This window comes from Triturus cristatus, chromosome 3_1 (genome assembly GCF_964204655.1).
Source record: "Triturus cristatus chromosome 3_1, aTriCri1.1, whole genome shotgun sequence".
Classification (NCBI taxonomy): Eukaryota; Metazoa; Chordata; class Amphibia; order Caudata; family Salamandridae; genus Triturus; species Triturus cristatus.
The window spans coordinates 888753605-888770983 of record NC_140583.1 but is presented as its reverse complement, the minus strand read 5'-3'; the positions used below and the strand labels follow the sequence as shown (position 1 = coordinate 888770983).

At 43.4% G+C, this 17379-nt stretch overlaps 1 protein-coding gene across 3 annotated transcripts in view; it reads right to left on the bottom strand.

Moving 5' to 3' along the window:
• LOC146861238 (sodium channel protein type 2 subunit alpha-like) overlaps positions 1-17379 on the bottom strand; it is a 544972-nt gene that overhangs the window by 46121 nt on the left and 481472 nt on the right. For all 3 annotated transcript variants that reach the window (XM_085645392.1, XM_085645389.1, XM_085645390.1), the window contains one exon: positions 13695-13799. In XM_085645392.1, coding sequence (XP_085501518.1) covers positions 13695-13799 — 105 coding nt within the window. The remainder of the gene's footprint in view (positions 1-13694; positions 13800-17379) is intronic.

Sequence of the window (17379 nt, the reverse complement as noted above, 5' to 3'; positions counted from 1 at the left end):
GGAGGGAGAAGAAGATGAAGGGGCCACAGAGTTTATAAGCATAGTGGTGCATGAAGCCTTTCCAAGGTCAAAGAAGCACTCCTCTTATAAGCAGTGGTGGAATTTGCTAAATGATGCCATGTCATTGAATCCAGTAGAACAAGTGACAATGACCCAGCTCTGGAGGGTCAGGGATGAGCTGAGCACCGGCAGTTGAACAGCTGCTGCTAAGCACCTGAAATTGATGCCACAGTGGCCGCAAGCCAATGGGGAGGTGGAACACTTTATGCGCATGTTGAACCGAGCCCCTTGCATAGGGGTGAAGCAAAGTGAAAATGCTGAGTGCTGCCTCCACATATTCCTCAGGGGCATATCAGCAAACACTGCATAGCACCACAGCACCACGAACTGTGCACCTATGAGTCTGTTACTCCGAAGGCCTACTAGGGACACCTTCCCAGCATGGCCTATTGCAGCCCGCGACCTTAGATGTATAGGTGGCTCAGGAGAAACGATGGAACACAAACAACTGCTTAGCCAAGTCCGGCGAACTGTTGCCCCCGAGCAGTCAGTGGGCAATCAGGTCATCCTGCGGGACTACCAACCTGGGTGGAAGTTCAGTAAACCTTTTGAGAACAGAGCTTGGGACATTGTGGACATTCAAGGGACCATGGTCAGCATGCAGCGGGACCACACCACAGTAGCCCGGAATATTTCCTGGTTCAAACAAATAATGGCCCTCCCGAATAGCAGAGTGATGGTCAGGAAGAAACAGACAATATGCTGGCCAGAGAGGTGGTAACATCCGGGCTCCGGGGAGGTGGTGCCTGTGGCCGCCCTTGCAGTCCAGGGGGCACATCGGTGACCAATGGGCCCACTCTGGCAGTGGTTCCTCAGCACTCAGACGCCTACAGTGGGCCTGCAAACTTGATCCCCCACTAACTGGAAAGAGAGATGAAGCAGGCAAGAGCCAGAGGTACGGTCTTTATCCTAATCCAGCACCGAGTCAAATCCTGGAGACTATGTGTGGATGATGTAAATAAAGTGATGACATAGTGTCTATGGGGGTCATTATGATGGTGGAAGGCCCGCCACCGCCAGCCATGCAGTGACGGTCCTTCTGCCATCGGACTGTGATTTTCCCCCCTCCACATTACGATGGCGGGGGATCCAGACTGCGACCATGGTGGACACAAAGACCATCCGCCACGGAGCCACCACAGGCAATCCGTACGATTGCCCGGTGGAGCGGTCTGCATCCATAAAATGGTGGTGGTGCCTAGCAGGCCCCGTCCGCCAAATTAGAATGCTGTACGCAGCCAGCCTTTCCGTGGTAGGTAAACCGCCATTGAAAGGCTGGCAGGGATTGCTTTTGGGGGCCCATTGTGGTGGTGGTGTTTGTGCACTGGGGGGGCTCCATGGTACCCCCCTACATTTCACTGCATCAAGTGGCAGGCACTGTGTGGTGCCTACCACGTCACGTAGTGCAGTGAAATGCACAGCATGCATTTTTAACATTGAGGTGGGTGCTGCAGTCAGCAGCACTCGCCGCACTGTTAAAGTGTAAAATGCGACCACCATGGTGGCGGTCGCATCCTAATTGGGTGTGCAGGACCGCCGCATGCATGGCGGGCGGCCCTGATTTCCACCATGATAGTGGGCGAACTCAGGTCGGCCCGCCATCGTAATGACCCCCTTAGTTTGACCTTTGGCACCACGGGGATGCAGGCATACACATCACACAAATATGAACTGTGAAATTGTAATGCAAGAAACCAAATTACCCCTTTATGCCAAGCCCCATTTCAGTGCAAGCACCAATGTCAACAGTATCCTACTTACCACAACCCCTGCTAGAACTTGTTTCCTGAACCTGTTAATTAAAGGGGTCTGCGTGCTCACAGTTGCATACTTGAATATGGACTCCAAAAATGGTTGGATCTTTAACACCATGGTAAAAATATCATGATTCCCAAAATAAAGTGAGCAACAATATCAGAGGTGAATATATCTTTTTTAGGTTTGACAATAACATTGATGTTAAAAATATAGTATGCCAAAGTCCTATAGTTAATAGGATTTGGGGACCATTCTAGTAACTGTCTGCTGGCGGGTAATCGTACCCCGAAAGCTTGAAGTCAGATATATGGAGTGTTCTCCAAATGGTTGCAATATTTCCAGGAGTACTAGCTAGGAGTGCCGTTTGTCACCCCTCTTGTTTGCGATGACACCGGAACAGCTCGCTCAACAAATATGTGCCTACCCCAAATTATTGGGATCAAATTTGGGCCATAGAATAGAAAACTTACCATGTTTGTGGATAACATACTAATGTCTCTCACAGGCCCACTTCATTCCTTGCCCCACCTCTTGGATGAGCCAAAAGCTTATCTAGTTTTAAAATCAACATCACCAAATCTGATATTCTTAATATTTCCACCCGTGGGACTATAGTGAACCAACTGCAACATCTGTTTCCTGTACAGTGGGCTACAGCCCTTATCGGCTTCATGGGAATAGCCTCTACCCCCACTTTCGCTAAAACCAAAGATATAAACTGTCGACAGCTGAAAAGGGCAGTGAAAATGGAACTCATTAACCAGAAAACATAAGCCTTTATCCTTGCTATGAAGAATAGCGGCATACAAAATGACTATTCTGCCCAGAATTCAATACCTTTTCCAAATTTAAGGTATAGCAAAGAAATATGTTGTGGACCAGCAATCACGCTGCTCTGCCTACATATGGCAAGGCAAGGTTGAGAGAATAGCAAGACGTTAGAGTTCCCTTAGACCCCGAAGCGGAGGACTGGAGATTCCATACCTCACGTACTATCACACAGCTGTGCAGTTCCGATTCCTGATACATTGAAGTAGGAGTGAGACAGAGAAAGGATGGTGCATGATAGATCATACTGTGACTGTGGGCCCTCTCTGGGAAATGCCATGGAGGCGTAAAAAGTAAAGAACTCCCACACTATATAAATCCCTGTTGGACTTGGCCCTTTTTGCAGGGTCATCCCTGAACTTTTTGCCTTCCTCCTATCTTTCTTCTGACCTGTTGTTGGCTATTTTATGACTCTGGGCACTTTACCACTGCTGTCCAGTGCTAAAGTGCATATGCTCTCCCTATTGTAAATTGACATATTGATTAGTGATTCCATGATTGGTTGGTTTGGTTTACCTGTCAGACCCTAGTACAGTGCACCAGGAGTGCCCAGGGAGTGTAATCCAAATGCTGCTGGTGGGCCTGCAGCACTGGTTGTGCCACCCACAGAAGCAGCCTGTAAAAATGTGTCTAAGGTCTGCCATTGCAGAGCCTGCATGCAGTATGGCACTGTCATGCTGACTGGGCGAGTGCACCCACTTGCCAGTCCCTAAACCTTCCCTTTTCTTCCTATCAGACACCCCTATGGTAGGCCCAAGGGCAGGGTGCATTGTAAGGATAAGGTAGGACATGCCCTGGTGTGTGTGGCATGTTCTAATAGTGAATTACAGCCATTTTCGTTTTTCACTATTGCAAGGCTACCTGTTCTCCATAGGCCAGAATGGGCAGTTTGGTTACTACATCTTATAATCCTAACTGACTCAGAGAACATGGTGGAAATTCGAATTTAGTATGCCTGAACTCAGGATGATAAAATACAACTTTTAGTGAAGTTGGTTTTAACATTCTGTGTTTGAAAATGCCACTTTTAGAAAGTAAATCAAAACCAGTGAGGACAGCTGTAGTGCACTCTATGGGGCCTATGCATCAACAATGCCATTTGCGATTCCTTATTAGCGAAAAATAAGGAATCGCTAATAAGGAATAGCAAAAGGCTATGCATGTAGGAATCACTATTCAAATAGCGATTCCTTAATATTCCTTATTACCGAATCGGTAATACCAAATCGGTAATAAGGAATACCTACCCATTCATTCCTATGGGCTTGGAGGCCCATAGGAATGAATGTAAAGCCAGTCTGTATTAGCGATTCGGTATTACCGAATCGCTAATAGCGGGAGCACTTTCAAGGGTGCCAGGGTGTCAAAAGGACACCCTGTTGCACCCCTGAAAATGATATGTGCACATATGTTGCACACACACATGCTCTAAGGGCATGTGTGTGCGCAACATGAAACTTTGAAAAATGCACAAAAGTGCATTTTTCAAAGTTTTTGCAAATTACCATGCAGTTCATCTTCATGGTAATTTGCTCCCCCTATTAGCGAAATCGCTAATTTTTTTACTTTGATGCATTGCATTTAAGGAATCTCACTTTGGGATTCCTTAAATGCAATCGCTATTTAAGGAATCGGTATTTAAGGAATCCCTATTTAAAGAATCGCTATTTAAGGATTCCTTAAATAGCGATTTCTGCTTTTGGGTTGATGCATTGGGATTGGGTATTTTTTACTTAATACCGGGAGCTATTACCGAATCGGTATTTTACCGACTGGATTTTGGGTTGATGCATGAGGCTGTATGTGTTCCAAGTATCAATTTAAACATCATATATATGACAATACTAAAGTCGGTGTGCTCGCTTTGAGGTGGTTCCACCTAACCACCAATTCGAAAGAAGCAAATAAACCAGGACCCAGTAGTTCTGGACAAAGTAAGCACTACCATAAAAACTCAAACATGAGTATTTACAATTTGATCATATTTTAGTCTGAACAGTAGCGATCCTAGTTACATTTAAAACAATGTGGAATCCTATATTTAAAAAAAGCCAGTGATGATGAAAACAATAGTAACCAATGTTGTCCAATCCTTCTTTATTCAGAGGAGAGTTCATCAAAAGGTGAAGGAATTTCAAATTGAAGATTTCAAATGCTTGATTTGTCAAAACAAGATTATTCCCAATGCATTTTGGGTGTTCCGTGGTTCCAAAACCCTCTCTGAAGCCATATTGGATATCGGATAGTATTTTTTGATCATCAGCCCATTCCTGTAAACGTTGAAGAAGGACTCTACCCAATACTTTTCCAAGCGAGTCCAGTAATGAAATTGGCCGATAGCAGGTCACCTCCTCCCTGTTTCCCTTCTTAAAAATAGGGACCATGATCGAATGGGTCCAGGTTTCCATTAGTCCACACTTCATTGCAGCATCAAACACCCTTTTTAAAATTGGAGCCCAGAGGTCTAAGTTAAATTTAAAAAAATCGACTGGCACGCTGTCAGGGCCCGGAGCTTTTCCGCATTTACTAATTTTTACAGCATTTGTGGCTTCGGTAATTCCAAAATTTATAGGTATGGGGAATAAATTATCTTGTGAGTTCTGATTAATATTTCAGCTCCTGGTATTTTACCGAAGACTTTGGAAAAATGATTTACCCATGTTGGGCCCTCTATTGTTACTTCTATTGTTGGCTGGTCATTTACCTCTACCAGAAAGGGTGTCTTTACCACCATATAATTGGTCCCAGAGTGCTTTTTTTTATTCCTGTTTTCTTATTTTACAGGCTAATCTATAGGACCTTCTTAGGGTGCGAATCTCCTCTTTGTCTCTAACGGAATTCGTCAGGGATTTTTTTAAAGCTTTATGAGCCAAGGTGCAGTCTCGATTAAACCATCCTTTTTTCCCACCCTTACTCCCTTTCTTCTTGTGTTTTAGACAATCATTTACTTTCTCCAAGATTTGACTGAAGTTTTTCAAAACTTCCTCCTTGCCTATATCATCATCTAGGCACTTCATTACAGCGGGGAGTACCGCAAATACCACCTTCTTTTGTCAGATCTGCTGGCTCTATCTTGCCCCAACCTATGGCATAGCCATTGATTTTTGTTAGGGTTAAGTTATTCTGTGCAAGTGCAGTCATCAGCAGATGTGGGGTTAAATTCTCCAGATCCACCACTAAATCAAAAACCAGGGCAACGTGATCGCTTAAAGTATTAGCGATTAAGCTGAATTTCTGCGCCTTGCCAACAAGGGCAGCTGAGACCAGTATATAATCAATCGTTGACTCCCATCCCCTGCCCACATAGGTTGGCTGTAGTTGTCCGCTACTAATATCAATTTTATTTAATATCACTAATCCTAATTCTGACAGGAGTTCATTTAAGAAATCACCTACCCTAGAATGGCTGAAATGGGTGGTATGGATTTCTGTTTCCTCCGCTATGCCGCAGATCTTACTATTTTCCACGGCACAAGGATGATGGTTAAAATCGCCCCCCCAAACAATACTTGGGGCCTCTGACCCTTGCATTTTCTTTTGGAGAGAGAAAAGCTTATTCCGAAGGACCCCAAAGATATTTACTCTCTCAGTATCGGGCAGATTATCATAGGTATTAACCAAGAAGATAGTCTTTTTCTTTGGAAACGATAATCTCAGGATCTGATAGTTAGGCTGTAGGCTAAGTTCCTTGACTTCTAATCCTGGTATAGTATTTTTTATGTATATCGTTAGACCACCCTTAGCCCTGCCATATGAGCCTGCAACTGCTGGAGAGAAGTATGTTTTATATCCTGTCAAATGCATTTCTTTAGTAGTCCATGTCTCCTGCAGGGCTATCACATGGTAGTCCTGCAGAAAGTCCATTGCACTTCCATCCAGTATTTTTATGCGTAAACCCGCTATATTCCAGGACATGATTTGAAGTGTTATAGCGTCCTTTCTAGGGTCGCATACTTTATTTGCACTGACTGTTTCTTCTACGGGTGAGGTCTCCCGAACTCCCAAGGGACAATTTCCCGAATCGAAAGATCCACTACGGGAACTATTCCCATGAGCAATAATATCTACTCCTCCAATGAAAGGCGAATTAGACAGTTGTAAGTAGTTACTGTTTTCAATTTCTTGCCTTTCTATGCCTACGCTCGAGTTGGCTACCTCTTTAGGCGTGTTAGCTTCTGTAAAGATGGATTTTTGGAGCGGGGCCTCAACTTCAATGAGTCAGTCTACACTTTCCAGATCAAAAAGTGGAAGGAAGTGATTAAAGGTGGGCACGCTATAATCCTGATAAGGATAGGAATTCACTTTCTGAGGTGGTGCAATAGGCCTTTGATGATAAAAGTGGTCGTTATTCTGTGGTCCCCTGAAGAAAGGGGGATTGGATATGTATTTGCAAGGGTGAGGAAGGAAGGGTTGATAGTTGAGTTCCTTCCAACCTAAAAGATGGTCTTTTACAGGAAACGGTTTTAATTGGGAGATCAATTCACGTGGATAGAAATAGTTTACATAGTGGGTAAGAATACCGTCCCCCCTCTGGCTTCGTACCAGTCACCAATATATCTGACTGCTCTGTGATCCCTAAAATTTATAATTATAACATCCCCCTTCCTGTCTTTTGGTCTTGATCCCACCCAAGACGTGCGTCTTACCATTAAAATGTCTCCATTTATATGCGCTGGAAGGGGTCTATTTTGTTTCAACCAATAAATAGTTTTATTTCTTAGGGCATAGTAGTCCTCCCTTGTTCCTTCTGGCAGTTCTGGTACTCCCGTCATAATGATAGTGTATGGTGCTGATTCTGGGGGTAAATCCACTCTTCTGGTCGGGAGAGTGGAGAGAGGCTGATTAGGATTCTCACCATTTCCATTCTCCTGTCTATTTTTCACAGAGATATTATTAGTAACCATAGGGGATTTTTTCCCTACTACTTTTTCAGCGTTTCCAATCTCATCAATTTTAGTGTTATCGACCATCTTTATTTGTCTTCCTGATTCTTTGCCAAAGGAGTTAATAGCGCCTTTGCCTGTAATTTCTTTGGATGACTTTACCAGGGATTTCTTACCCAACACGATGTGGCTATTCGTTACGGTGCCACTGGTTGATGGTTGTTCTAGGGGCCGGGTGGGAGGAGCACCTGAGTCGAGCGGGATGCTTTTTATCCGAGCCCTAGCTAGTTCAGTTAAGACTACATTATTCTCTTGCTGCTGTTTACCCAAATCATCTAGGTGCAGGGTCATTAGTCTAGTCCTCTCTAAAAGAGGAAGTAGTAGAGACTTTACCATGATCTCCATTTTGTTCAGTAATTCACCCACAAAATCCTGACCAGGTATAAACCCTGTATTAGTAGTGATTACAGATGGGTTAATTGTTTCCGAAGACCCTAAGGATGTCGACTTTTGGAGTTGTGATTTTGCTTTCTCCTTTTTTGTCCTAGATGATGTAGTGGGGGAGCCTCGTATCTTTCTTATGTTAGACCTAGGGTCAGAAGGCCCTATACTCAATGGGGACGATGTGTCCAAGTTCGGCGAGTCTGATAGCCCAGAAATGGTTAAACTCGATGTATGTACAGGGTTAGGAACCACGGAACAACAGTTAGTCTCAGTGTTCATTTCTTCCCGTTCAGAAGTAAAGTAAGAACCAGAATCACTTGTCTCCTTCGCTGCCACCCCAGGGGAAAATACATTCCCAATTCTGCCCAAAGAAGATCGTTTGCCAGTTAGCAAATCTAATGAGAGACGCTTCTCTGTGTCCGCAATCTCCTTTTCCAAAACTGTAGTTACGCGTTTAAAAAATTGATCAATAGTGCCAGTTACCGGACCTTTAGAGGTATTAACCAACAGGGTGCGAGATTTCCCAGGATCTAAGGACATTTTCACAGATCTTGGTAGAAGGAAACCCTAAATGAAATATCAACAATAGCCGTAAAATATGGTTATAACAACAAAGTAAGAAGGACACAATTGGCAAATATAGAAATTAGGGGGGCGGCCCGTCCCGTCCTCAAACGTCCTCGGACGGCCACAGACAGCTCGCCCTTTGCCCGGGCTTAGCCCCGGTCTGCGGCCCGCTCGCGTCCCGCGTACGCGGAAGTGAGTGTTAGATATATATCATGAGGGGGAGGGGCCGGGAAGAGGCACCAGGTGCGCTGCGAAATAACGTTGCAGGGCAGCCTGGGCCTCGCAGTCCCGGGACGGATATATCAGTTCCAAGGTATATAGCGCTAGGGGAACTCTTCTTCCAATCTTAAAAAGTCCACTTAAAAATCCATTAAAAGGGATTCCAACCACTCCTCCTTGGTATCTCCTCTGCGTTCACCAACAGCCACAGTTCTCGACTGCGAGCTATATTGGATAGGCTATCAACGAAAAAGGGGCTCGCCTCTTTTCCATCATCCTTCACCCCACTCTGGGCGAGCACGGATTATACCCCACTCCTAAACAGAGAGGCATATATTCACCTGCTGGAAGGAGGCTGTGAGAGAAATGTTCAAAGGAAATCATTTCAAGACCTTTGAGCAACTTATAGAGGAGTTTGTTCTCCCTGAGACTGAGTGCTTTAGATATTTGCAATTGTGTAACTGGCTCCTTAACCTGGAAGTGAAACAAGGGGTGACTAGAGGCCTAACACCTTTTGAGAAATAACTCCTAATATGTTCTGGTGATAGTCTTGCCATCTCCAAAAGACATAGTATGCTCCACTAGTTGTACAAGGATGACAAAGTTGTGTTCGAACAAGCTAGGGAGAAGGTACTACAAAACACCCTAGATACAGATCAGTGGGGAGGAAATTGTTAATGGAGCAAACAACTTTGTCACACACTCTGCAAGAAAAGAAACAATGCCCAAAATATTGTAAAGATGCATTTCATCATGGCACAGTGTAATACTCAAATGAGTCAGGGGAACAGTTCACACAGCTGTAGGGGATGTGGGTAGGAGGGGAAACGGACTTACATTTTATCGTCCCACCATAAAATTAAGTCGTCTTTGAACTCAGTGATGCCAGTAATAAAACAAATCACAGGGGATGAACTAGCTGAATGTCTAGAGGTTATACTATTGAGACACCCAAAAGACAACATTAATCCTTTTGGGGAGGAACTGGCTTCTTATCTCACATCTAATGTTGGATGCTAAGAAAACAAACGTTCAGATCCCAAGAGGCTACAATCATTAAGAATATTTGAGGTCTCCAAACTGGATGAGTACTACAAGGCCACCATGCAGCTCATGGACAACTCACGTCCTTATGGTGCAATCCCACAGGAGACCAGTGGTGACCAGGAAGACGGATAGGAAAACAGGGATGAGGATGGGCAACAATGGGTAGGTAAATGATTACTGGAGGACGTGGTTTTGCTCATGGGGCAGCATGGGCGTGCTGTGTTTCTAAGTGGATGTTTTTCAGAATAATTTACAAACTTGTAATTAAAGTGTATTTAAATCTAAAAATATAGTACCCCTTGATGTTGTGGTATATAATAAAGCTTTAAAGAATTTTGTTATGACTATTTGTTAGAACATTGTACATAAATATATGCTAAATATATTTTATAATATAATATAATTTTTTATGTAGATTTTCTAGTATGGTATTTATTCAGGTTGTGGGTTTTCATTAGCAATCTGAGAGTATAACAGTTTATGTAACAAATATTTAAAAATAATCTTTTATATTTGCTTACTAATATTATAAATATAAACTGTTATTTTATTTATTGAATGACAATAATTTTGAAAATAATACAGTATTTTCAGGTAATTATTTAATATAAAACAGGTGTGAAGTTTATAATTTCTAATGAGATTACTTTCTGTAAATATTTAGGGGATTATATTAGTATATATTTGATTAATTGTTTTTGAATTTTTATAACAAAATGTTCATTAGATATTTGTTACAAAAATATTTATTAATATATTTCACAATGTATTTATTATTAAATATTATTTATTAATGATTAATAATCGTTAATAAAAGGTAAGATATTTATTCAATTGTACGCATTAAGGGGCCGATTACGATGCCGCCCGTAAAAGCTCCAGGCTGCATCGTAATTGGCCGCTCGGTTTACTTTCAGACCGCCGCATTCCAATGCTGGCGGACGGAAAGTAAACCGGCCGGTCGTTCTGGCTAGCTGTGCCGGGTCTGGGCTGGTTAATCAAAGCTCAATACTTCACCGGTATTTGCAACAATCTTCGTGTCTGACATTACTGTTTGCAACTACTCTAGCAGCAAAACACCTACAATTTCATCAACCTCTGCATCTCTGAGTTCACCTCATGACTATACTTATTTCCTTTGTATTTCAAGCTGTGTAATGAACTTATGAAATCCAAGGCTTATGAGCTGGTTAGATTGGCTTCAAGCATGTTGAGACTGGAAAATAACTATGCCTGCTGACTCACACACAGCCATCTTGTGTCACACAATATCGTCTCTGTACATACACACGATCTCCAGGTGAAGAGCCAATATCACAATCTGAGCACAAGGTGAGCTCAATATCACATAGAGAATACCAGATGAGCTAGAAACAACTGTACAGAGTTGTTTCCAGCTCCTGCAAGGAGACTCTATACTGCTGGTGCCAATCAGTGGTCTACAGGACATGGCCGCAACACGTAAAAGCTTTAGTTTTTTTGGGGGGGGGAGAAGTGGCACTCTGCAGCACTTGTCACAAAGCACCACCCCCTCCAATGCTCCTTCTTGGCTGCTTAAGCTGTATTGGGATCAAAACTGCTGGAATGCTTTGGCCATGACTCCAGTCTCAAAGTAAACTGGGGAAAATCCCTCCTACTCCCAAATGACCCCTCAATCACCAGAACAAAGGGAAGCCCTACCACAGGCTCCCCTCACTTGGACATACGACTCCTATAAATACCTAGGAATCTAAATATACCACTCGCAAGGGTAATAATAGAGGGCAACTTGGGAAGAGCGATCTCTAGGGCTCGCTCCTCCATGACATTCTGGACCGAACTACCACTCTTTCCAATGGGTCGTATAGCCATATCTAAAATGCTACTACTCCGAGGCTAATGTATTATTTTGCGGCTCTCCCATTCCCATTGCTGGACAAAATGTTTTGGAACCTGAAATCACTCCTAATAGCCCTAATATGGGACAAGTCCAGAGCTCAGGTGGCCCTCATGAAAGTCTCAGAGGAGGGACTAGGAGCTCCTAATTTTGAGAATTATTATGCATCCGCACAATTGCAATGGCCGACGAGATGGCTAGCAAGCCGCAATATCTCTCAATTGGGGCATTGGGCATCAGGTTTAGGAATGGCTGAATGGCTCAGATGTGGTGATCCTGAAGAACCCGCAAAACATATTAATATCCACGTCGCGTAGCTGCTGGATCCGGTATGCACAGACTAGACATTCACCTCCACCATATGCCCCAGATCTGCCTCTAGAGGTAATTCCTGCTTATAAAGTGGGCAAGTGACGTCTGGCGATGGCGGAGTGGTTCTCTGCTGGCCTATCCGACCTGGGGCAACTTATTCGTCAACTCCACACACTGTGAATTTACAGCACTTGTGGATGACTATGGTATCTCCCCAGATCATTCCTACTATATGCATCAATCACAAAACAGTTATTTAGGACATGGGGTGCCAAGCAGGACGAACCTAAAACCTCCACACACTCCAAACGCTACTAACACATGGCACGGGCAGGAGGGCAATTACTATGCTATACAACTCCCTGAGACCGTACACCACAACCCTCATTGCACCACTTAGAGAATACTGTGACTTGGCACTCGCAACTACTCTAATAGATAAACAATGGGCACAAAGCATAACCTACACAAAAATATCTGCAAATGCTAGAATTAAATTTACACAATTCAATTACTTACATCATACATATCTAACCCCACAAAGACTAGCACAAATGTACGAGGGTTCCCTTAACATATGCCCCTGTTGCCACAGCCCTGAAGCCACGTCTCTTCATATGGTCTGGGATTGCCCACAAATAACATCATATTTGAATGAGGTGGCAACTACCTTTTCGGAGACCACAGAGACATTAGTCGTAGTACAAGGACTACACTTCCTGTTGGGCATAACCAAGCGCAACACTGGACGGAAAAACATCAATAAATTCTTGAACTTGGCACTCGGCCTGGCCAAACGCAGCACGGCCATGCCATGGAAATTGAATCTACTGTCACGCAAGCATATATAGCTCGCAGACCTCAATAGGGTGCTGATCGCAGAACACAAGCAACTATAAGACAACATCCAAAAAACACCACAAGTACTCACCCTTCAGACTGGGAAAAGTATTTAAAATAAATAGAATCAAAACGTCACCAAGACAATCACAGCGCCAACTCCATACAAGATTAATTCAACTCCTCAAATCTGCCGCTATTTTCCTTCTCAAGCGGCCCCCAGCCGGGGCTGGCCCGGTTTGGCGCTCTACATCTTTTCCCCACTTCACCCACACACCTCCTCCCCCCCCACTCCAAAACAGGGCGAAAAGCACAGTCTTGATATACCTGTGCACTGAAACGACTATGCCATCGACTAATCCCTCCCATCCATAAATATAAATGACTTGGACATAGAGCCCACTTCCCGATAAATCACAACATGCTGAATACGCAGTCGTAACCTGCCCCACTGGAACGTTCAACAAACCCACATGGCACTTGACGACTGAAAACAAGTTTGAAATCTAGTTTGTAAAGTTTGCAATGTTTAATAATGTTATGATAGCATGCTACGAAACTGTCAGCAGCTGCATATATGTAACAGATGCGGAAAATGTAATACTTTCTAAGTTGATATGAAATGTCTGGGGGTGCAGAATGGTGCTAGGGCCAAGGGGAGTTTTTTTAGAGCTCCATCTGCATCTTAATTAAAACTTTAACTGTCCGTTTCTGTCAGTACTTTGAATGAAGTAACACTCACCTTACAGATCAATATGCATACTTATTTCTAAATAAACATTTCATAATTACAATCAGAACACATTATAAGGGCACATGTGTATAGCAATTTCAACTATTTGGATAAAGTCTATGCTTACCGGAGGCCTAGGAATTGGTTTTTGTGGCTTCTTGGACCCCAGTTTTTTCATTGCATTATAATACTTTTTTTGTTCTTCTGTCATAAAGATGTCTTGACCTCCAAAGTAAAGAAAGAAATTCAAAACTGATTATAACCATGTCATGCATAACAAGCAGTTTAAACCTGCATAAGTAAGCTATTGGCAAGTTACAAAGATGGATTTTCCTAAACAACCTAAAACATACATTTAAAAACAATTATACACGTAAATAAAATAGCTGTTATGGCTGGGCTATCAATATAACATGAAATATTTAAAAAAAACACATATTTACTACCTCTGAATTTATAAAAAAATTCATCAATGTACCCGACTATTAAACGCTTACAGTTTCATTGCTAAACTTGCAAATATTTCCAAATTTCCCAAGGTGGAAACCGAGTAGAAACTAACTTAAAATTTGGTAATTTTTTATAAGACCCCTCTGAAGCATGTTGAGCTTCTCCAATGCCATTTAACAGTACTGTAGTAGACATTCTGCTATGCAACAAGGCCAACACCCTACAATCTGCTTCGGTTGCAGTTAAAATGGCATGGTGCACATAGCAGCTGAAGCCCGCCTATTCAATTGAAGGGGCCACATCCCCCCCTCATGTTTTTGGAGAAGAAGAGTGTCTGTCAGTCTGACCAGCCTGACAGTGTCTGTCGGGCTGAGCAAATGTCAGGCTGAGAAAGTCTCTATCAGAAAGAGATCTTCTTGGAAATGATAGCACAAGCACAGCACTAATTAACAAAATCGGTTTATAGTTTATATCCCACTCACAGGCAATCAAACCTTCAACTTCTAATGGGGGCTGCAATGCTCCTGATGTAAATAAAATGGAACCAAGTAATGCTCTTTCAGCATGTAGGTTCACCTCCACAGAAGCAAATTAAGTCAATGACTAGGAATAGATGGAAGAAGAAGAAACAGAGCCAGATCTTATGCATTATGCTCTTGTTAGGAGAAAAAAGGAGTGGAATTCCTATTTGGAATTCTGCTCTACCTGATAACGAATGGCCCTGTGATTCCGCACCCTTTTTTCACTAGTTTCACTAGTGTGGGAACATCATTCCTGGTTTTACTGGCTGGAAAAAGCAGCATGTACAATCACTTTAGGCACAGGTTGCAAAAGCAGCTGGGCCTCGCCCGTCAGCCCTGTCTGATCTCCTTTTCTAGCAAGGGCCCCTACCAAGACACCTTTTCCCCTTCCCGCTCCTCCCCTCTCTGCCCGCCCTGCACAGACATCCCTGTTCCTATTTTCCAGCTGCACATACAAGGTGGCAAATGGGAGAGTTAATGCTCACCGAACTGGGATGTAAGTGCAGTTATACGTCCAGTAAAACGGGTTCTGCAGTTGTTACCCGTTCCATGATAGTGGTGGAATCTTTTTACATGGAACTGATAATTAAGGATGCAGACTTTGCACCCCATTGGTACATTGGTGAGGTAAACTATTTCAGAGTGATAGCACAACAAGAATTGTCCAAAAAGGAAAAGCCCTTAAATATTCCGATTATTTTCAAACTCCACAAATGTTAGATCAGGGCCAAACCGGCCCGAATCTGGTACTGGTATACCACCAAAGATCATTCTCAACAGAATTTCAGAGCTTTTGTTGAAAGTGTAGTGCTGATTAAGAAGGGGGACATAGAACAGATGAAAGGAGGCTCGTATGGCACCTTTACGGTAGTGATTAGAATTGGGAAGCTGTCAGTTTAATAGATCCATGATTGGGGGGGGGCGGGGAGGGGGTGCAGCTGCTCCAATACAGATATGTCATTGATCTTGTCTGTGACACTACAGTCAACATTAAGGGGAAGGCAAATTGTGCATTGCGTGTACCATGAGCAGACTTTTCTGAGATATAATGTAGCATCTGGGCACTCCCTTTTCCCTGCGAAAAATGATTTTCAAGCCGAGTCCCAAGATGGCTGTAAACACTTCATGCTTGAGCAGTGTGTCAAGAATAGCTCCTAGAAACTAGAGTCCTGTTGACAGATACACTGTACACTTCGGGTCAAACCCAACTCATGCAAAAGGTACATGCAAGGAGCCATGGAAGTGTGAGCAATTTCCTCCGAAGGGGACTTGATGAGCCACTCGTCCAAGTACGTGCACACCAAGTGACCCAGTCTGCATAGAAAGGCTGCCACAAGAGCTATGCACTTTGTGAGTATCTTGGGATCAGACTTCATGCCAAAAGTGAGTACTTTGAACTGGTAGTGCTGCCCCACCTTAGAGAATCATATGTATTGCCTGTGTTTCTGGTGTTTAGGGACATGGAAGTAGGTACCCTGTACGTTCCAGTGTGGCAAGGACATCTTTGCTTAAGCAACATGATTTTCTGTAATATTACTACCAAAAAGCATTGTTTCTTCAGAAACTTGTTGAAATCTCTGTCATCCAGGATATGTCTCCTTTTCCCATTTTCTTTCTAACCAGGAACAAATTTGAAAAGAATCCCTGATATGTTCGGGACTTTGTCGCCTTCTCCATCACTCCTTTGATGATCTGAATATGTTTTCCAGGATTTCCAGAGTGGGCCTGGATTGCATTATTTGGAGCACCCTTCAGTCAGTGCTAATATGTGGGCAAGAGGAAGCAAAACAGGAAATTCTCTCCTCTGTGGGTTGTTCAGAGATTAGAGGAGGGCAGCACTGAAAATATCATTTTGAGGTACCTTGGGAGTAGGACTGAGAGGCTCTCCCTTCCTCTCTGCTGATTTTGGTAACTTTGATGACCATGGCATCTGCCTTAAGAGTGGCCCTAGACACAGCTGGACTGTGTGGAAGGGAAGTGTTATTGGACAAGCCCCCCATCCTGGCTGTAGCCCCCCTGTAGGCCTGCGAATGTCTGGATCTACAAATGCATGTGGAAGAAGCACATTTGTACTACAGAGCTCCTATCAAATGTGGCATATCAGTATCTGTTTAAATAGTTATAGTGTGCAACCATTACCCACATTCTTCCCAAACAAGGTGTGTCCATCAAATGGCATGTGAAGTATTTTCTCTTGCACCTCTAGATAGAACAATGTAGAAATGAGCCAGCCGTCTCCTGAATACTGTTGCTCCTGCAAGCTGTCACAACCACCATTAGAGATGTCCATTGCAACATCAATGATGGCAGCTGAGGGGTTAGCTCCTTGCTTCACAATGGCCTTAGCCTCCTCTTTTCCGTATTCACAGATTTAGTCTATCAAACTTAAACTATTGTGTCACATTTGGGGGTTTCCTTGGCCTGGGATGGCAAGTGCATTCACTGCCTTTATGAATGTCATTCCATCAAACTGATTCTGTGGTCCAAGATATCAGTATGACTCTCATCTCTATCTTGGGGTGAGAGTGGGTGTAACTAGGTGCAATTGGATTCTGCAACACCTCTGAGCCGCTGCTGCAGTGATAGAGTCTAGCTTCAGGTGGCAGGTTATACATGCTACTGCAGTATGGAGTATTTGGTGCCCTGTACTTCGTTTCCCAGCGTGGCACGACTGCTTGTAGCAGGAGTGGTGCTTACATGAGCTTTACCACTTCCTTCCCATATTGGTGAGGATGTTTGTTGTCTTCCTGGGTTCTTTTAAGTTATTCAAAACCACCACTGATCTAAAAAAGACAGTGGAAGATTTCATTTCTTCGATATTCTTGCTAACAAAGCATGGAA